Here is a 22,594-nt window from a genome sequence, read left to right as displayed (position 1 = left end):
TACTTCTTTGTTATAACAAGAACTCTAGCTGTTGCAGTTTGGACCGGCTGGAGTTTGTCATGTTTATTTTTGGAGTTTGCTACAGCATGTGTAGTATATTTCTACCATATTTCTTTTCGGCCAATAATAGACATTAACTGGTGTCACTATTGAAAATATATCAGCTAATAATGGATTAGCCCTGATGGCTGGAGACTCTGTCCTAATGACCAATATGAATGAGGACTCTGGTGGATAGCACTTTTAACAATACAGATTGCGTCAAAGCAGCATTAAAGTATTAAACAGGAAAACTGTGTGTCGAAGGAAACAAGACTCCATCATTCTCCTCCTCTCTCATACGGAAGTAAACACAGAGGATATAAAGTAAGCGATTATGTGTTTATTTTTCATGTGATCTGCTGCAGAAGCCAGTGAAATTTTGCGTAGGCTATATGAAAATAAGACAAGGATGTGACAGAAGAGAGCAGAGTTTTTCTTTTCTGACTTTTCTGACACAAGCCCTCTTATTTTGCTTGTATATAGTGTTGTCACTGTAATACTTATGTTCTGACACGTCACTATACTTCCACTGACTACCTTTTGCAACTGTCTTGATAACTTTGGGTATGCAACATCTTTGAAGTGACTCCCATGAGAATATTGACGAATGTTGATCTAAAGTGCCATAAAAGTCGCATGAATTCCAATATGACTGTTCAGACTGTGGTCGCATTGCAAAGCATCTGACCTGTATTGGATTTAGTACCACAAATAGAAGTGGCACAAATCAAAAATGAAAATATCAGATTCCATGTGGTTTGTGCTGTTCAAGTCACTGTCATGGGAAAAACAAAATCAGAGAGTCACATATGAGCAAAGAAATTGGATTTGGACTACATTTGCCTGCAGTATGAACAGAGCTTAGTGACCAAATGTCTGCCCATCCATGCTGTGAAACTCAACATAGAATTAGTGAGTCAAGAGAGACTTAGGTCCTTCAGTTCTTCGTATCAGAGACCATCCCAATCTTAACTGGATGGTGGCTGTATCACTTTCAATCAGCATACAAGACAACAAGAACTTTAATGCCTAGAGGCATGGGACGTTCTGCAGCTCAGATGCCCATAAACAGCAGGGTCGAGATACCAAAAGATGATAAAATGGAGAATGAGAGAATGGAGAACCAAACTCTCAATTTACTCATTGACCTTCCTAGGGTGTCATCTGAAGGCTCTTAGCGCAGATTCCTTAAGGGACCGCTATAGGTCTCATTCATTGGAACCACGGACAAATCCTGGAGATGCCGACATGCCACATGATCAGTGTTAAGCAGGGCAGATTGTCGCAATGAATGCACACAACTGCCATAACCACCCAGCATGTCTACACTGCCTTTAGGGAAGCAAGCCAACATATTATTGTCAGGCTACTAGCTCCAGGTGAAGGCTGGAGGGGCAATTAAGAAAGTGGGCTAAAGCATCCTACTACCTATTGGTTGATGGTTGCTGTATGCTATATATTCTGGAGAGGGTGACAAAAATAGGACAGACTATGCTTTTCTATTTCCATAATCTGTCATAACCCTTTCCTCACAAACCCTGAGGTAGTGTGTAAAGATGGATCCTTCTACATCAGCATTCTCAACTCCAGTTTACAGTATTGGAGGGGATGACAGAGAAAGCCCGTTTTCCAACTCCGCCAACTCACCCATTCCTGCAGGACGCATGCTGCACGGATGCAAAATGCACACTTCCACAAAGCACACTTCTAGCTCGTACTACTCACCCATCCCTTTCTTGTAACCTGCGGAAGCTTGCTAACATGTATGTATCTACAATATCACCTTCAGCCACAGTGCTGGGTGGGACAAGAGAAGGTGAGAAGACAACACCCACATCCAACTCAGCTGACACATTAAAGCAGACTGACACATGACTACACCATTCCTATGGGTTAGAGAAGAGGTCACCTCATCTCACCATGACCAACAGCTTCAAAGGCCCTCAGCAGGCTTCTTTCCCTAACAGCCATTGTCAATAGATTCTAGAGAATATATTCATGGCCACAGTACCGTTTCTAGGCATAGGCAAACTAGGCAGTTCCCTTGGGCGCTACCAGCAGGAGGGGGCGCCAAGGAGCACATGTACTGGTGCTACATTTGAGATATATCCAAGCGGCAACCTTCCGGTCTCTCTCGTGAAGCCAACACAGAAGTGATTAAAACTGCAATTCATCAACTGGCCACTAGAGGCTGGCTCCAAAAGGGAGTCAGTCCCATAGACCAGTGGTTTTCAAACCTCTCCGTGAAGTATCCCCAGCCCTGCACATTTTGTATGTCTCCCTCATCTATCACACCTGATTCAACTCATCAGTTCATTAGTGGAGACTGCAAGACCGGAAGTGGGTGTGTCAGATATAGGGAGACATACAAAATGTGCAGTGTTGGGGGTACTTCAAGGTGAGGTTTGAGAACCACTGCTTTAGACTCCCCATGTTAAAATGCCCAACTTTACAGCAGAAAAAAAAATATGTTTACAGCCTGGTACAAAAAGTGGTTTTGGTCTATTTAGCTAATTTTGCCAACTGTGAGGGGGGCTGAATGTTTTCATAACTCATCCATTTAAATTATATTAAGCCTTAAAGTTCTGCATAATTAAGGGCGTGGTCACTTGAGTGACAGGTGGATTGCTGCTGCTGTCACCACCGTCGAGATAGGTGGGCATGGTTGCAGCAACCAGCTCCCGCTTCTTTGCCCATTTTCGATTATCCGGGAGTGATGTGCGGTGACACGCTCCCAAGATGGCGATGGTCAGCTCCTCCCACTTTAGGCTTCAAAAACACTCTTCAGAAACCTATGGGTGACGTCACAGATGTCCATGTTTTTATACAGTCTATGGATATATCCAGTTGCAGCGCCACAGCTCACATGTTTCAAGACACATGATCCAGGTCACCTGTTTCAGACCGGAAGTGAGGCGAACTATATATGGTTTAAGGCAGATCTGGTCTTTTCAAAGTCACACCACCTACAGTTTGTAGAGTAATGCATGTTCTTTTGTTAGATTTAATACAAGCTATTTTCGAATGGATTTTTGAAAAGATTTATATGTACAACCTGTAATAACAATACCTGAAATGCTAAAAATAATATAATTTGATTATTTATTCATGTTCATTTTGACCAATGTAGTTAATGAATGTAACACCATAGATTGTTTCGCAAATAAATTGTTTCTCAAATAAATTGTTTGCAAATAAATCCTATCAAAATATGATTATTATAATAATTTTGATCAATTAACGAATGTAACATCATGTTGCATACTTAATTCCATTTGGTGGCTGTCTATTATGAGGTAATATTTAGCTCATTTTCATTTTCAACAAATAGTCAAGTAGGTTTTTATAGTCAGTTCAACCATATACACTACACTACACAGTAAAACAAAATCAAAATGTTCCCCTAGGACCAAGGTGCTATGCAGAACGACATATTAAAAACAATACTGGTAACACAAGACAGATAACAACATAAATTAAAATCAAAATAAAAAAATCAATACAAGAATGCAGAAAAAAAGCACTAAAACCTTAAAAAATTGCATGTATTTGAGCGTTTAGTGGAAACAATACAGAACAGTGGGCAATAAACAGTGGCATTTCAACACCAACCAGTGCAGTAAATGTGTGATATTGCACATAAATTGACCATATAATATAAACAACGTATATAGACATATGTAGACATTTGTTGTGTAGCGTCGATTAATAAGGCAAAAAGTAATTTTTGCAATTTGAGCAAACAGTTTCAATGAATTTGCTTGTGTGTGTTAGTCCAATCCCTTTGTATTGAGAAGTCAAATGGATTGTGGAAAGAAACTATTACACAGTCTGACTGTGATGGCCCAAATGTTTTGATACCTTTTTCCAGATGACAGGAGGGTGAAGAGTGGGTGTGAGGAGTGTGTGTACTCAGCTACAATGACTTTGCGGATGCAGCATGTTGTGTAAATGTCCATGTATTTTAATTCGCAAACCAGGCGGTGATGCAGCTGCTCAGGATCCTCTCAGTAGTCCCTATTGAGATGATCCCTCATTGTGAGAATAGGTGGTGGGAGTTGGGCTTTCCTCAGTTTTCTCAGGAAGCAGAAACACTGCTGGGCTTTCTTGGTAATGGAGACAAAGTAAATTGACCAACTAAACAACCCCACCAGGTGAACACAAAGGAAATCGGTGATCTATACAATCTCCACCAAGGAGCTTTTGATGATCAGCAGGGAGTGATCGCACTGTGTCTTCCTGAAATCCACAGCCATCTCTTTTGTTTTGTCCACAATCACAGACAGATTGTTGGTTTTGCACCAGTCTGTTAACCTTTGCACTTCCTCTCTGTATGCTGACACGTCGTTCTTACTGATGAGACCTACCACTGTCGTGCCATCGGCAAACTTGATGATGTGATTCGGACTGTGCATTGCTGCTTAAGAACACAGAGAATGGACATTTAATGTCAAATATACTTTTTTTTATTTTTACATTTTAAATAAACATTAAAAAGTGCTATATTCTTCTCAAATAAAAAGACGTTTCAAAAACAAGAATATAGCTAAAATTATAATTTAAAACTTAAACGTATAATTGTAGAACAGACATAATAAACAGCAAATAATTATCAACTTTTGAACTTATTATTATTATTATCATTATTATTATCACTCATGACAAGAAGAGTTTTGGTTTTGGTTCCCTGTTTTCATTACACTTAATCAAAAAAGTCTTCTTGTCTTCAGTGAGTAAAAACTTAACTTAAATAATGGGTCTCTGTATAATAAATAATAACTTCAAACATTTACAATCATCCATTTACAATCACCCAATCTAAAACATAATTGAACTGTCAAAAGAAAAATACTGAAAACAATAAAAGATGACAACAATTTTAACCTTCAGTAGTAAAATGTGAAAGACATGCAAGTAATCGAGACTAGAAGAAACCACTTTACTTAATATATGAATTAATAGATCACCACATGAGAGAACATTACATGTGTCTTACCGTGATCCCCACTATGTTGTTATGATTTAATATCCCCACCCACCACTTCCGACCTAGATCAGGTGGTCTGGATCGTGTGGCCTGAAACGTGTGGGTCTGCGGGGCTGCAGCTGGATACTATTGCTACATTTTAGCAGGGTTGTGATGAATGGTACGGTCACCCTGAAATATGATTGCTGCCCCAATTGGATCCACCAACATCATTGGGCTACAGTACTGTCATTCTAACGATGCCTATATGCCACTGGATCAGAGTGCTGTCAATTGCTGCCTGATTGTTGCATAAAAAGTTTGCATTTGGAGTGCTCAACAACATCATTAGATCAATGGGTTCTGTCAAGGTAAGTTTTTTTTTTTTTTTTTTTTTTTTTTGCCATGCAATACAGCCAAGTTCAATGGCCAATTTAAAATACTGGTACAATAAAAAGTGCACAAAATCAGTATTTTGTTTAGGCAGTATATGTGGCAGTCGAGAAATCATGTTGAGAAATCGGTTCAAAATGTGTGCATTTTTGTGCCAATGCAATGTTAAAGGATCATCGTGTTGTGTAATATTCCCAACAAACTTTATCAGCCAATTAAATTTAAAAATTAAATTAGCTAATTCACAAGATTATTACATCCTTTATTAAACCGCTTTGTCAAATTTGACGCATCGTTACGGAAGTGTCGAAATGTTGAGTCAATTAATTTGTTTTCAACAGCGCTTAGTGGGAGCAGCGTCAAACACAGAGAGGGCAGAGTGTCACGTTATTTAAAGAGGAAGTTTACGCATCAATGAGTAACAAAGGAACAAGTAGCTGCATTCTGATTACTTTTATGCCACTGATCAGTCTTTTATATGTAGTTTGGGGTAACAAAGGGTTATATAGGTTTGACTGAAATAATGCAATAACTGACAAAACAATTGAACAAAAAAACAGACAAAGTCAAAAAGTAGCCCCTGATAATATCTAAACATGTATCCAAATCCAACTGGAATAAAATTAATTTATGTGTGATGACAGTTTCGTAGAAACTAGGGATTGTTACATAGAGCTATACAGGCATCCAGTGGCTATAGATTATATATATATATATATATATATATATATATATATATATATATATATATATATATATATATATATATATATACCTGTCAGCCCAAATCAAAATTTTCTTTTATTTTTTAAAGTTTATCCTACCAGTCAATTTGTAAATAATGCATTCCGATTTTTGTAAATCACAATGTGCTGAATCTCCACAAATTAGGCCTTGTTCAGCCTGTCAGCCCAAATCCAATTTTTGTGCAAATCTGACTGAAATCTGATCATATTTAGATATTTAGTTTGAATGGCAACAAACTACATGAAAACATGAAATTTGTGCATATCTGTTTCGAGCTACATTTGCATGTAGTTTGGAATCCTGTTCAAATTGTATTCCTGGAAATCCGTTTCAGTCTGACCGGTCAGATCGGATTTAGCGTAGCTTTTTCACATCCTCACGCCACGTAAAACGAAAAAAGTAAGACATTTTTGTAGAAAACATAAACATCTCTTCAAAAACAAGTTTGTGCTGTTGCGAACTGCAAGTCAAGCGGAAAAGACAATTTAAAAGACAACTTAAAACCCTAATAACTATAGGGGGAGATGAAATTAAAGGGGGAACTGGAATCTGCCCAGATAACTCTCAATCTTTCATCTCTAACTGATTTAATTTATAAAGCAACTTCACAGATGGGGTGCACAAGACATATCTCTAGAGCACTGTATAGCAGCAACTAGTGGATAGTGCAATGCAACCAGCCCTGCCTCATACCAACCCTCTGTTTGCCTAGAAAGAGACCATATAGTAACTCAACCATTGCTACATAGAAACAATCAGAGTCAGATCAGAAGCAGCCACAGAGCAATAAACAGAAAGGGAAGTTCCTTTTCAAGCTTATCCGCCATGACCAAAAGTTGCCATGCTGCCTCAGCAGATGCAGGGCCTGAACCACAAGATTCAGACAGTTGCCTCTCATCCTTGATGAAGAGAGCCAACAGAGCCACAGCTCAGAGCTTGTGTGCATCTCTGGCCATAATGGAACACAGTGATACACACTCTCTGAACTGGCATAAGCTCACAATGTTACAAACAACATCTTCACAATAGCTGGGGATTCCATAATGTAGCTATTCTTTTATGGCATTGCTTATGCATCATGCCTCGTCATGTGACTGCCTACAGCCATCTGAGTTTGCACACATGCTTCAGACACTGCTAACACTGGAGACGCTCCAATAGCATCAAAGTTATAATGCAGCGCCTTGTTTCCTCAAAAGGGAAAGTGCGAAACAATCTGTTTTATAATTTTCAAGAACAATGGCAATCTTTTTGCAGATTGGTGTTTGGGTTAGTCAGTTTAGGTTACAGTTTAGGTAAATTATTTCTAGGTCACTAATCAAACAGCCAAATTAATGCCACTGATCATGGCTATGTTTTGGCTACAGTTCTGCTGTCATTAAAGGGGTCATATGATGCAATTTAAATTTTTCCTTTCTCTTTGGAGTGTTACAAGCACTTGGTGCATAAAGAAGATCTGTAAAGTTGCAAAGACTAAAGTCTCAAATCCAAAGAGATATTCTTTATAAAAGTTAAGGGTCAACCAAACCCCCCTAAAATGGCTCGTCCTAACATGCCCCCACATCTCTACGTCACTATGTGGGAGGATTTGCATAACACCGCCCAAATGTTCACGCAAAGAAAGAAGGTGTAACGTTTATGCTTTCTGTTGCTGCAGCTGCCATGTTGTGGAGTCGCTGTGTGTTTCGTTGAAGTGAAACTTTGTTTGGCCTTCCAAAAAAGGACATGACTAGAAATAAGTGGTAAAGTTGTATTTTGAGCAGTGTAGAGTAGGCTTGTTTGCTGTTTCTCAGATCACAAATGCAGACATAGTTTTATGTTTAAGCAGCGCGATACGCAACACAATGCTTAAAAAGACAGTATAAGTCATAATAATCAGTAATTATTTCCCCACTGGATGCAACAAATGCCTCGTTTGTAATGAGTTTTATTTGTTTCACGAGTTCACGCTTACATATAATTAGCTGAAGTATGATAATGCATATTTGCCGTGCTGTCCAGGGAAGGTCTCCGAGCTCAGGAATGGCCTGAACTTAGAGTCCCCCAGTATAATTGTACAATGAACTCGAATTGAGGAGATGGGGTGGAGGAGGGATGCTGATAAACTGTCAATGGATAGAGGTAAGTCAGCTGTATTTATACTATGGTGTTGATTAACTTGATTGTGCTCCACCGGTGTTGATTATGCTAAGTATCTGACGCACTCCTCCTGAACCTTGTTAATAAAACATAATTTCATGAGTTCACGCTTACATAAAATTAGCTGAAGTATGATAATGTGTATTTGGCGTGCTGTCCAGGAAAGGGCTCCGAGCTTGGGAATGGCCCGAACCTAGAGTACCCCCAAAAAGCAACTGAGCAAAGGACAGCCGCCAGACTAAGAATGTCCCCAAAATAAGCATTGAGTACTGGCGGGGGCTAATTTTGGCAGAGAGCCTACGTACTCCGGTGGGAGCGACTTATGCATTGGAAGGGTAGGCCCTACCGGCTGCTGGTACTGGACAACATGGTTTGGGGCGCCCAGTCGGGAGGGCTAGAGCAGATGCTCAATGGGAGCTCACAGCGTTGGAACGGGTGAGCCCTACCGGCCGATGGCGAGGAGCAGCATGATTGTATAGCCCGACCAGGAGGGCCCGAGTTGCCTTGACTGGAATAGGTCATGGTCTCGGTGTACGGGCCCTACTGGCTGACAAGCCCCTGCTAATCAGTGGGCAAAGGGCAAATGGCTGACTGAGAGGGCCCATGAAGCCTCCGACTGGAGATCAAGACTCAGGACAATAGATGTGTGGGTCCTCTCGGTTTGGCAGATAAAAAGGCTTTTGGCTGACTGAAAAGGAGGACTCTTGTGACATCCGACGGGAGATCAGTACTCATGGCATCGGATGGATGAGACTCGCTTGCGGGCGGCAAGTATAGAAGCCCAACCGGGAGAACTCTCGCCTACGTCTGATGGGAGCACACGCATCAGATGGGTAAGCCTCGCCAGGCGGGAAGAGAGAAAAGGAAAACCCGACTGGGAGGGCTCTCATGGCATCCGATGGGGTATCATACTCAGAACATTGAACGGGTAAGCCTCGCCAAGCAGGGGGAAAAGATGTGAAGATAGCTGAGAGGGCTTAGACAGCGTTCGGCGGGAGGTCGAGACTCGTGTCAGACGGCTAAGCTTGCCTACCATTGAATTAAAAGGTAAAGCTGTGTGGCCGGGAGACTCTCGCTGACGTTCGATGGGAGCACACACATTGAACGGGTAAGCCTCACCGACCGTAGAATGGAAAAGTAAAGATTGTCTGGCCAGGAGGCTCTCGTCGATGTCCGACGAGAGCTCTATACTCACGGCATCGAACGGGTAAGCCTCTTCCGATGTAAGACGGAAAGGTAAAGTTGTGTGGCCAGGAGGCTCTCGCCAGCATCCAACAGAAACTCCATGCTCACTGCATCAGATGGGTAAGCCTCGCAGACCATAGAATGGAAAAGGTAAGTTTGTGTGGCCGGGAGGCTCTCGCCATCATCTGATGGGAGCTCAATACTCGCGGCATTGAATGGGTAAGTCTCGCCAACCGTAGAAAGGAAAAGGTAATGTTGTTTAGCCAGGAGGGAGCACACAGCATCGAACAGGTAAGCCTCGCTGACTGTAGAATGGAAAAGGTAAGGTTGTCTAGCCAGGAGGCTCTCGGTGACATCCGATGGGAGCACACAGCATCGAACGGGTAAGCCTCGTTGGCCGTTGAATGGAAAAGGTAAGGTTGTATAGCCGAGAGGCTTTCGCCGGCATCGGAAAGGTAAGCCTCGCTGACCGTAGAAAGGAAAAAGGTAAATTTGTGTGGCTGGGAGGCTCTTGCCTTTTTTTTATTTTATATTAATTGGTTTGATGACCAATGAGGGTTTGGTGGTCTTATATATATATAGACCACCAAACCCTCATTGGTCATCAAACCAATTAATATAAAAAAGGCTATATATATATATATATATATATATATAGGAATGGCTGGAGAAACTGGTTAGTTCTTATGTAGCTTTGATAGGTTTCTGAAGGCCATCTTCCTAGAGTTTGGATCTGCTCCTTGGAGAGGCCTCTTTTGGGCTGCTGATGTTGCTGCCCTGATGCGATAGGAATGGCTGGAGAAATTCTTTTCTGGGATGCCTGACAATTGCAGGACAGATCTGAGATGTTTTTGGAAGTAGAAGCAAGTGACAGGTTTTTTTTTTTTTTTTTGAGTTATCTAAAAATAAATAGTGGTTCGTGGGAGAATTTAGCCTGAGAATTTCTTAGGCGGAGATACATGAAGATGGACAGGTATGGTTGGATTGAAGAAGAAAAAGTCAGGTTGTCTGACTGGTAGGCTCTGGCCGACGTCCAACGGGAGCTCAATACTCACGACATCGGACGGGTAAGACTCGCTGACCATAAGACAGAAAGGCAAAGTTGTGTGGCCGGGAGGCTCTCGCCAGCATCCAACGGGAGCTCAATACTCACGGCATCGGATGGGTAAGCCTCGCTGACCGTAGAATGGAAAAGGTAAGGTTGTGTAGCTGGGGGGCTCTCGCCGGCATCTGACGGGAGCTCAATACACATGGCACGGACGGGTAAGCTTCGCTGGTAGTTGGACGGAAAGGCCAAGATTGTTTGACTGGGAGGGCTCTTGCAGCCTTCGACGGGAGTTCAATACTCACTGTATGGACGGGTAAGCAACACCGTTAGTTGAAAGAAAACATTCACTCGACTGGGAATGCTCTTGCAGCTCCTGACAGGGAGTTCAATACTCAGAACAATTTGAGTTGTCTAAAAGGGTAGATACGCTGAGTATTACTTTGTGTAATTGTTTAACAAATCCAATAAGATGCTTCCGATAATATGTCAGAAAATCTTGTTGCGGCTTCGCATTCGAAAGTTTAGCATACAACAAAATAGAATTTCCTGTGTCAGTGTACCCCAAATAAGTGCGATGAATCTGGATGCATGGGCATAGCTTTGAAAGCTGAGGTGATGTTGACTTTTGCCAGCCAAGTGCTAAGGCCCATGATTTTTTTTTTCTCTTCATATTGATTGCATGATCGTTGTCCTACGGTTGAGAGAGAGAATTCATCAAGAGCAATCGAGGTGATTATGCTTGAAAACGGCGAATTATGTGAAGCTGACAGAACGATTAGGAGTTTCAAGTCAAGTCAAGTCTGCTTTATTGTCAATTCTTCCACATGTACAGTACATACATACAGAGAATTGAAATTGCGTTACTCTCAGACCCATGGTGCATACAGATAACAATAACAGTAGAGCCTAAAAATACAGACAGATACAGATAAAAATCTAAAATCTAAAATACACTATACAAATAAGGGCATGTAAAAAAAATCATAAAAATAAAGTTAAAAAAAGCAGCGCAAGGCACATGGCAGACAGAGTGCAAACCAGTGAGGTCAACAAACAGTGCAGATAAAAAGATTGTAGTGCAAAAAAAAAGAGAGCAGTTCTTTTATTAACTGACTGAAGAGGTAGTAGAATTACGTCAGTTCTATGCTGAATGAGGTAGTGAGCAGGACAATGCTGCACAAAGTGACAGGTGCATGATATCGTATGTTAGTGGGAGGGGGAGTGGAAGGAACTGGGGATGTTGGACCTGGGGGCGGGGGGCTCTAGCTCTTCTCAGTTTGCGGAGGAAGTAGAGACGCTGCTGTGCTTAGTTGGCCAGTGCTGTGGTGTTGTCGGTCCAGGAGAGGTCCTCTGTAATTATCCCAGAATTTTCAGAGTACCCGCTCCAATGGGCTAATGCAAAACTGAGAAGGCGGGGCTTCGAAAGGGCTGATCATAAACCTTTGTTTAATTAATGCCGCCTATGGGGGAAAGCTGAACAGATTATTTCAGTAAAATGGCTGAACTTAATGAAAAATGACAACATTTGATGTCTACGTTCGAGGATTTATGATTGCTGTAGCATTTCTGTCATGAAGAATTGTACAAATATTAAAGATTGTGTACATTTGAATTAAATGTTTAGCCAAAAAAGAATTAGATTGCACAGTGACATGTAGAAACAATTGTTGGGACTTTGGTGCCCTTTGAAGGCTTTTGATATAATGTGCATGCACATTATATTGTTTACAACGCATTATGTTAAGTTTTGATCAATAGAACAGTATCATTAATTGCTTTTCCTACTTCATTTAAACCAATCACCATGGCCTCATTGCTATTATATATGTATTTTAGGTAATTTTAAAGGCTATTGTTTGATTAGGTCTATTTATTTATCTTTTTTTTTTCTTTTTTCTCCCATCAATATAAATTATAATTATCCAATTAATCAACAGAATTATCCACAGAAAACTCTGTTACCCAATTAATAGGCCTTAGATGAGGGGTCTATGTCCGCACTTGCCAGGATTTGAGCCCGGATGTTGTGAACCATTGGAGGTGGCCCCGAGGCAACAGCATTTGATGGAACTGTGATATTGCTATAAAAAGAGAATATTGTGATTTTAAATGAAGTAGAGAGCTGTGAGGGAGAGGAGCAGGCGCCGAGATTGTCAGGGGAGGCGGCCTCATGCTTAATATCACCCTCTGTGGCTTGTGGTGGGAAACTGAGAGAGCCTGCAGTGTTGCCAATTTAGCCATTTGTTGTTTAGATTCAGCAATTTCTTAGACTACCCTAGCAACTTTAACAGTTTATTAGATGTTAAAAAGAAATGCATTTTCCTCTTAACCACACAAAGAAAAAGTATTGAAAAGCTAGCCAATGCGGCACGTTGGCTAGAGACTTGGAGAGAGGTGCCTAGAAATTCTCACGTCACATGTGAATTAGGTTGCTAGTTGCACTTGATCAATAATTGTTTCCTTTATGATAAACCTTAGTAGTTAGTTTGTGCCTATAATCGTTAATCATTTAGGTACATAGTAGAAATAATTTTCTCGCAAATGAATCTTTTTCATCCGTTTGTCTGAGTGAAGTGTAATTTAAAATACAGGAAATAAAGCTAGCGAAAATTAAGAAAATCTGAGTAATTTCTTTGTATTCTACGCTGTTTGCGATGTGGCTTAAAATTTACATCAACATCCTTTTGTGTCACAATGTCGTTTAACAGGTGAACCTACCTTTTAGCGACTTTACCTAAAAAGTTATTTGCAACACGGCCTGTGCTGCTAGTGCAAGAGCTTTCGGCCTGGCTGCATATGACGCTGGGGCCGGAAGAGCAGCAGTAAAAGGTTGAGACGAAGCGGGAAGCGAGTGAGGCTTTGCTGTGGTGAGATCAGCGGGGCAATGGTGGTGTCAAGTGAGGCGAGTTCTGGGCCTTGCGAGCTTTGCTCGAAATATTGGCCGCCCTTATGTTGTGGATTTAGGATTGAAGTTTGGCTGATTGCTGGGAGACAAATAACTTAGATGGTACAGATCCGTTTTGTTTACCCTTCGCGAGGAAGGAATGTCGGAATTAATCAACATTTGCTTCAGGCTTAAATACGGTCAACTTTCGGATTGGAGGAATTGTAGGCATAGCCGAAAAATAAGAGGATGCCAGGGAAAAATTGGAAGTGACGTCGGTAGAGGCGAGGTTAAGCCTCGGCGTCGTGGAGAGCGTGTGGCTGGTTGAGCAGAGCAGCGGCCGCAATGAAGCCTGAAGCTTGGCGGTGGTGTCTGGTGGAGAAGGAGCAATCCTGGGGCCGGCAGATTGGCCAGAGAACTGTAAAATCCCCAGTATAGACCTCTTCATCTAAATGGGAGAAGCTGAGTCTGACATATAATGGCAAAAGGTGCAAACTGAATGCTGATGCTGAGTCGAATCAGGAAGCGAGTGAGGCTTTGCTGTGGTGAGATAAGCGGGGCAATGGTGGTGTCAAGCGAGGCGAGTTCGGGCCCTTGCGAGGTTTGCTCGAAATATTGGCCGCCCTGATGTTGGGGATTAAGGAGTGAGGATAGCCAAAAGATAAGAGGATGCCAGGGAAAAATTTGAAGTGGTTAAGCCTGGGGCCGGCAGATTGTCTGGAGAACCGAAAAATCCCCAGTATAGACCTTGTCGTCTAAATGGGAGAAGCTGAGTCTGACATATAATGGCAAAAGGTGCTGATAAACCATCAATGGATAGAGGTAAGTCAGCTGTATTTATACTATGGTGTTGATTAACTTGATTGTGCTCCACCGGTGTTGATTAGGCTAAGTATTTGACGTGCTCCTCCCGAACCTTGTTAATAAAACATCATTTTGTCTTGTCTAGTGAAGTCCAGATCACGAACGAATGTTTCTATTTAACCGGATCTTCTTAGTGAACCATTCAAACCAGTTCACCAAATCGATCTTTAAAAAAAAAAAAAAAAAAAAAAAAAAAAGTGACATGACATACAGGTCCTTCTCAAAAAATTAGCATATTGTGAAAAAGTTCATTATTTTCCATAATGTAATGAGAAAAATTAAACTTTCATATGTTTTAGATTCATTGCACACCAACTGAAATATTTCAGGTCTTTTATTGTTTTAATACTGATGATTTTGGCATACAGCTCATGCAAACCCAAAATTCCTATCTCAAAAAATTAGCATATCATGAAAAGGTTCTCTAAACGAGCTATAAACCTAATCATCTGAATCAACTAATTAACTCTAAACACCTGCAAAAGATTCCTGAGGCTTTTAAAAACTCCCAGCCTGGTTCATTACTCAAAACCACAATCATGGGTAAGACTGCCGACCTGACTGCTGTCCAGAAGGCCATCATTGACACCCTCAAGCGAGAGGGTAAGACACAGAAAGAAATTTCTGAACGAATAGGCTGTTCCCAGAGTGCTGTATCAAGGCACCTCAGTGGGAAGTCTGTGGGAAGGAAAAAGTGTGGCAAAAAAACGCGGCACAACGAGAAGAGGTGACCGGACCCTGAGGAAGATTGTGGAGAGAGGACCGATTCCAGACCTTGGCGGACCTGCGGAAGCAGTGGACTGAGTCTGGAGTAGAAACATCCAGAGCCACCATGCACAGGCGTGTGCTTTTGAACCAGAAACAGCGGCAGAAGCGCCTGACCTGGGCTACAGAGAAGCAGCACTGGACTGTTGCTCAGTGGTCCAAAGTACTTTTTTCGGATGAAAGCAAATTTTGCATGTCATTCGGAAATCAAGGTGCCAGAGTCTGGAGGAAGACTGGGGAGAAGGAAATGCCAAAATGCCTGAAGTCCAGTGTCAAGTACCCACAGTCAGTGATGGTCTGGGGTGCCATGTCAGCTGCTGGTGTTGGTCCACTGTGTTTTATCAAGGGCAGGGTCAATGCAGCTAGCTATCAGGAGATTTTGGAGCACTTCATGCTTCCATCTGCTGAAAAGCTTTATGGAGATGAAGATTTCGTTTTTCAGCACGACCTGGCACCTGCTCACAGTGCCAAAACCACTGGTAAATGGTTTACTGACCATGGTATTACTGTGCTCAATTGGCCTGCCAACTCTCCTGACCTGAACCCCATAGAGAATCTGTGGGATATTGTGAAGAGAAAGTTGAGAGACGCAAGACCCAACACTCTGGATGAGCTTAAGGCCGCTATCGAAGCATCCTGGGCCTCCATAACACCTCAGCAGTGCCACAGGCTGATTGCCTCCATGCCACGCCGCATTGAAGCAGTCATTTCTGCAAAAGGATTCCTGACCAAGTATTGAGTGCATAACTGAACATAATAATTTGAAGGTTGACTTTTTGTTGTATGAAAAAACACTTTTCTTTTATTGGTCGGATGAAATATGCTAATTTTTTGAGATAGGAATTTTGGGTTTTCATGAGCTGTATGCCAAAATCATCAGTATTAAAACAATAAAAGACCTGAAATATTTCAGTTGGTGTGCAATGAATCTAAAACATATGAAAGTTTAATTTTTATCATTACATTATGGAAAATAATGAACTTTTTCACAATATGCTAATTTTTTGAGAAGGACCTGTACAGCCAAGTATGGTGACCCATACTCAGAATTCATGCTCTGCATTTAACCCATCCAAAGTGCACAGAGCAGTGGGCAGCCATTTATGCTGCAGCCCAGGGAGTAGTTGAGGGTTCAGTGCCTTGCTCAGGGGCACCTCAGTCATGTTATTGCCGGCCCGAGACTTAAACCCACAACCTTAGGGTTAGGAGTCAAACTCTCTAACCATTAGGCCACGACTTCCCCACAAAAATAGTTTGAAACAGTTTGCGTCTAAACAAAAAGGCCTGTTTTGTTACAAAATAGTGTAACTTTTGGATACTTTATACTATCACCACAAAATTTGAAACAGATACACCTTAACTTACCTTATTTATGTCCTGAGATATTGATTGTCAAATAAGACAGATATGAAAAATTTCTCTTGAGCACTCATTTTTATTTATTTATTTATTTATTTACATTTTCATCAGTTATTTCTCAGCAGAAGAATGTCCAAATTAAATATTGTTGGGCAGAAACTAGTTACTAGTAATTTAGTTATTGTAATAATATTACTTTTGCAGTAACTAGTAGTGTAACTAATTACTAATAATATTTCAGTAATAATTTTACAGTTATCATCCATAAAAACGCAATTTAAATATATTATTTCTATAGGCTATACAAAAAAAAAAGAAATGAAGAAAGACAGAATAATTAGGCTGAATAAGCTGATCTATAGCATGTTAAATGGTGGTTGCCTAGTTTATGAACGGCAACCACGCGTTAAATACGTGTTGTTTACACGTGAAATACACGTGTTTAACGTGTTGTTGACCCGTTAAAATTAACGTGTTTTTGGCCCCTTTTTCTTTCCATAGGGTACGTGCACAAGCAGAGCAGCTGGACTGAGTCTCATGCTGCTGCTGGCCTGAGAGAGGGCATAGTATGTTATGGGGCTTAACATTTCCGTCACACGCTTGAGGCATTTGGCCAATCACAACATACTGAATAGCTGGTCAATCACAGCACACCTCGCTTTTCAGACCGATGAGCTTTGTACAAATCGAACAGAACAGAACAGAAGGCGGGGCATAGAAGGGAAACTATAATGTACATTATATGGAAAATAATGTGTTTTTTTAACCTTAAACCACATAAACACATTGCATTAAACCAAATACACAAGAACACAATGTTCTTTTTAGCAGCATCATATGACCCCTTTAAAAGGGTGACATAAACAGCAATACCACAAAATTCTAAAATTCATGCTCATTTTTCAGTTCAAATGTACACTAAGGTCAGGTATAATGCAATTTTTATTAAATTATAAAATGTGTTTTTCAAAAAGAGTGTAGTTACTTGTTTTGGAGCTTTGATTCCCACAGAAGAACTGCGAGAAACTTCCACATCCTTGACCGGAGACCACACCTACAACAATAAAACTGCATTTTTTTGCTGGACTTTGGTCACTGGTCTCATGTTCACGTGTTATAACATACCAGACAGAAAGCAAAGGGAAACGCTGTAACAAACAGATGTTTCAGCACTGTACAGATATTTGAAAATTATATTAATTGCATTTAGATGGAAAAATACACAGAGGAGCCACTGAGACAATGAAAATAATATGAATAAATGGGTGTAAAAAAGATGGAGAGAACAAGAAGGGAAGTAGGCAGAAACAGCATACAAGAGAGTAACAGATGAATCAAAGGATTAAAGAGGAAGAATATGACAAGGGCCAGAGAAAGTTCAGTAGGATTATTGGAGATTGGAGGAAATGCAGTGAAAGATAGAAATCCATCAGCAGCTACAAAGAAATGGAGCGGTAGAGAGAAAGAGAGACAGATGTGGGATGCTTGTTGCTAGGAAAGGCGTAAACATGGTCAAAAACACACGGCAGCCAGAGACATGACCTCACAGAACAGCTGCTGTGACATACTGGAGACGGCAGGAGGACAACAACAATAACACGAGATATGCAATCATCCTCTTCATTGATAAATATCGTAAACATGCAGAAAGATGTCAATAAAAAGCACAGTTGTGATGTTTTCTTTAGATAAGTTGTAGAAAGATTGGCTCTCAGCTGGGCTCAATTAAATTTATTATAAGAAACCAAAACTCAAGAAGACCAGAGAGCACCACCCAACTGGCATAGGGAATTTAGGACTAATAAAGTACTGGAGAGTGGCTTTTCCAATGTATGCAATAAATGGCCCTCTAGTTTTCTGTTATGTGTAAAATATTGGCTGTCTGATAATGAATGTATTACTGAAATAGAAGTCGGGAATTACCACCAGTAAACTCATTACTGTCTTTAAGCCATGGCTTTCTGATATGGGATTGTGTAAATAACATGCGAAATCATTATGGTGGAAGAATTTATCAGAATTTGTCACTTCATAGGAAGTTTAATTTGTGAATGTTGGCTGTACAATTTAGTTCAGAGACATTGTGGATAGTGTTGAAAACACTGTTCATTTAGCTGATTTTAAAGACTTGTGCAACCAAACGACCAACTAGCAATTCCCTAGCAACCATTCACAACACCATAACAATTGTAAAGCAATGACCTGGCAACCACTCATAACAGCCTAACAAGCAAACGAGATCAAATTGGTTAAATCACCATTAAACAGACTCAATCCACCACCTCACTGCCATCTACTGGACAGCAAAAAGATATTAACTTTTCAATCTGCTATGTTACTGAGTGTACTGACAAACTATGCTGACTTAGGAAATGTGATGTGACTGATGCGATAAGCATGAGTTCTGGTATGCGGAGTTGCTGGTATAAACACAAGCATTGACTGCTGTGATCAGTTCCGGTGGTGTGGAGCCTTAATGCGCTGCAGACGCGTGCAGTGATGTGCAGATCAGCTTGTCTGCTGTTAAAAATAAACTCATTCATCATATCATCTGGCAAAACTAAGAATTAGAATCATTGTAATGTGATGATCAAATATAAGTGCGGGTGGGTGGCGGGCAGATAATTTGAAGCAGTGGACTCTGGTGAAGTTTGAGCTCATCTGCGCATCTCTACACTACAGTGACCTGGGTCGCCAGTTGCAAACAATGGAATGCGCTCTGCTGGTAAAACTAAGTAATCACACCATTTAGAAGCATTTCATCTGCATAATGGTGGTCCTCATCGCTTATCTGCGACATGCTCATAACGGCAGATAAAATCAGCAAAATTATATATTGGTTGGGCTCTACTCATTATATCACAACATGCTCACGTTACAAGCAAACATGAATATTACTGCAATTAATGTTAATCAATTTCATACTGATCACCCAAACAAAGATAAGACTATGCACTGATTTTTACAGTATTCTCTCCACAGAAAGAAACAGATCAGAAAATAAGCTCCAAAATCAATGGCAGACTGAGCACCTACACTCAGATGGGACTGGCCGCTGGACAGGAGTATACGGTCAGCATCACTGGAGAGAAAGATGGCATTATGGGAACAGAGAGCACAGCAGAATTCACCACATGTGAGTCTATGCCAGCAGGATCCTAAGGACCAGTGGCCGGTGTTTTGTAGATTTCTAGTCCGTTTTTAACAAGTGATTCATTCCTGGATTCATTTTTGAACAGTGATCTCTGGCCCAAAAGACTTGCAAGTTGTGAAGACAACCACTACATCAGTCATTGTCCAATGGGAGAAAGCACAGGGGGAGATTGACAGGTACGTCCTCACCATTGCACCCAATCAGACAGATGGATCAAGCAGACTTCCAGAGATCAACCTGCTGCCAGAGAAAGATTCAGCCCAGATCAACAGTTTGGAGCCGGGCCGCTTGTATGACATCTCATTAGTGGCAGAGAAAGATAGCATCCGGAGCCTGCCAACAACCACACAGGCAACCCCTGGTGAGTTCTTATGAAGATGAATTGCAACTGAACAGAAATTCTTATTAACAGCTCTTAAAGCTCACACAATTATGTGGAACATGGCTTTAAGTTTGTTACAGTTAAAATCAAAATGTCTTTAACCTGAGCAGGTATAGTCAGCTGTGGAGTGTCAAAACATCTGTTGACGTACACAACAAACACAAACAATCACAATAGTCATTAGTCATACAATGGATTTGTGCGCATCAGTTATCATGTATTTTTTGGAGCTCATCTGATAATTGGCGATGTAATTGCGCTGTGAAGCTCACGAGAGAAGAGACATCCTGTGCTTCTCTCCGTGCAAGCTTCATGTGCTTACATCGCTCTTCACAACGTGCTGACCAGGGCTGTTTCCTCTGGAGACATGAGGTTATATTTTTAAAAATCTAAAAATCTGAACATACATCGTCAAATGTATGACTGCTTCATGGTAGTATTTCCACTAGACACTCTGTCTGACATTTATTTTATTTTATTTTATCAGAGACTGGGAATTTTACTAATTAACGAAAACACTGATATTAGATAGGTTTTGAATCCAGGCGCCTTTGCATGCTAAGCATAAGTGCGTACACCATACAGCAAAACTGACACATCTGGATGCATCAGGTACAAGGAAAAGTCATCATTCACAAGTAATGTATTTATAGCCACCAGATGATGCAAATTTAGGTGAGGTTCATGCTGATTGTGTATAGCCCAGTCAATCTGTCATATTTACAATCCAGTGACCCTACTGTTGAAATGTTCAGGCTATTGTGATGGAGTTTTATAAGTGACGAGGCAGAGTTTTGTTTGAAAAGGGAAGAGTCTAATTTAAATGTGCATGATTGGATCATTTTCTCTTCTGATTGATTTTTTATTTATTTATTTTTATTTTTTTTGTGAAGAATTAAATATTGTGTCACCTCTCCTCACACAGACAGTATGATCACTCTAACCAGCAATGCCACATTTTCTATTTCTTCAGGAATATTTTACCTTTCTTCTTTCTTGCAGAAAATTTAAACCTCTCCAGTTTTCTATAGGACTAAAAGGGGACCAAAACTTACTAATGTCACAAGGATAGTGGTCATCACAATACCAGAATTGTTTGGATAACTGACTTAACCTGTTGCATTAACACAACTTTTTATTAACAGGATTTCCCCCTCCAGCTAAGCTGTTAGAGAGAAGTTAATGTTGAATCCATATTTTGTACTTCATTTATGCCTTTAGGGAATGCCTCAATGCCTGTGACCAGGATGACCACAGAGACACAGACCGAGCAGGTAGACAACAACAAAGAAAAGACACCAAGGTTCACGAACACAACACTCTTCCTGCGAAAGCAAGAACTGAGCAAAGGGGGCCAAGTGACAGAAGGGAAGGTTGAAAATCCAGAAAGAACAGGGAATGTGAGCAAACTCATAACAGACATACTTGTTAGACCTGGGCAAAAAAGACCAGATAGGATAAGACCACAACCCACAAGAAGAAATCATAGTCCAGAGATAAAACAAGAACATGGTATTCCATAAAACAAAAAAACCAGGAATTGTTGTGCCTTTTTCAAATAAGTCAAGAACGTGGTATCCTCTGAGACCAAGAAACCCTAATGTAGATTCGGCTTCTCCTGTCTCTGGTGGTAAACCATTGGCACTGACAATGAAAGAGACAAGATCTCAGGAGGGAAATGCTGAAACCAACTTTAGAACACAATCTGTCAAGACACCCGGACATGCCAGTCCAAGCTCCACCTTCCAAAAACACATAATCACCCAATCTGCCACCCCACTGCCCTTTACAAACATCACTGAATTGACTGAAGAGCCAACAATTACAACAGAAAAAAACCTAACAGCCTATATAAATGGGACAAAATGTGTTCGAAAGGTTTTGGTTGGGTACAGAAAAATAAATGCAAACATGTCAGATGGCAATACACTGACAAAAAACCTGACAGTTATAGTTGGCCATTTAAATGGAAATGATCTCTTACACAAACTTCTGACAGATGGATCTACAGCCAATGCAATGGGGGTTACAGGGCCTGAAGCTGAGACATCTGAAGCCAGAAGGAGTGTGAAAGAGCAAGGAGGAATGGAGAATATTGATGAAGAGACAATGGAAAAGAATGCAAATGTAGTGAATGCCACTCCCTTTTTAACAAGACAGCCTGAGACAACACTTTACCAGCCACTCACCACCACATCTGCTCCTCCTTACCTCCACAATCCTCACCTTCCTACATCTTTGGCACAACCTGAGAGAGTAAATCAACATACAGCAAGAAATCAGTCAACAGCAGAAAGACCACCTAGAAAAAACAATATCCAGTCATCTTTATTATCCATCACCAGACAAACAACTAGACCAAAACCCCCACGTTTAGCTTCTCCACCAATAGAAGTTAGACCACCTTTTAAGTCAACTTCCAGTTCCTCATCCTTAGAGACACAAAAACACAAGCATACATCTTGGCCTAGTCCCATCGCCTCTCGTTTTGCAAAAGAACCACATGTTGAGAAGGAAGTGTTAAATTCAATTCCATCCGCAAGGCAGTTCCAGGATTCAACTCCTGAACTTGCTCACAAGTCCAAAACTGAGACTCCAACTCCACTGCCAGTCAAATACCCCCTGATAAAAGACACTGCAATAAAAAACAGAGGCATTGAAGCACC

At 40.9% G+C, this 22,594-nt stretch overlaps 1 protein-coding gene across 1 annotated transcript in view; it reads left to right on the top strand.

The window, feature by feature from the left end:
- Positions 1 to 22,594, top strand: part of LOC109088009 (tenascin-like) — a 48,539-nt gene that overhangs the window by 10,883 nt on the left and 15,062 nt on the right. The window contains exons 5-6 of the mRNA XM_042745385.1: positions 19,375 to 19,528; positions 19,632 to 19,907. Coding sequence (XP_042601319.1) covers positions 19,375 to 19,528; positions 19,632 to 19,907 — 430 coding nt within the window. The remainder of the gene's footprint in view (positions 1 to 19,374; positions 19,529 to 19,631; positions 19,908 to 22,594) is intronic.

This window comes from Cyprinus carpio, chromosome B19, assembly GCF_018340385.1.
Source record: "Cyprinus carpio isolate SPL01 chromosome B19, ASM1834038v1, whole genome shotgun sequence".
Lineage (NCBI taxonomy): Eukaryota > Metazoa > Chordata > Actinopteri > Cypriniformes > Cyprinidae > Cyprinus > Cyprinus carpio.
Note: the sequence above shows the minus strand (reverse complement) of the source record. Positions and strands in the feature narration are given on the sequence as shown.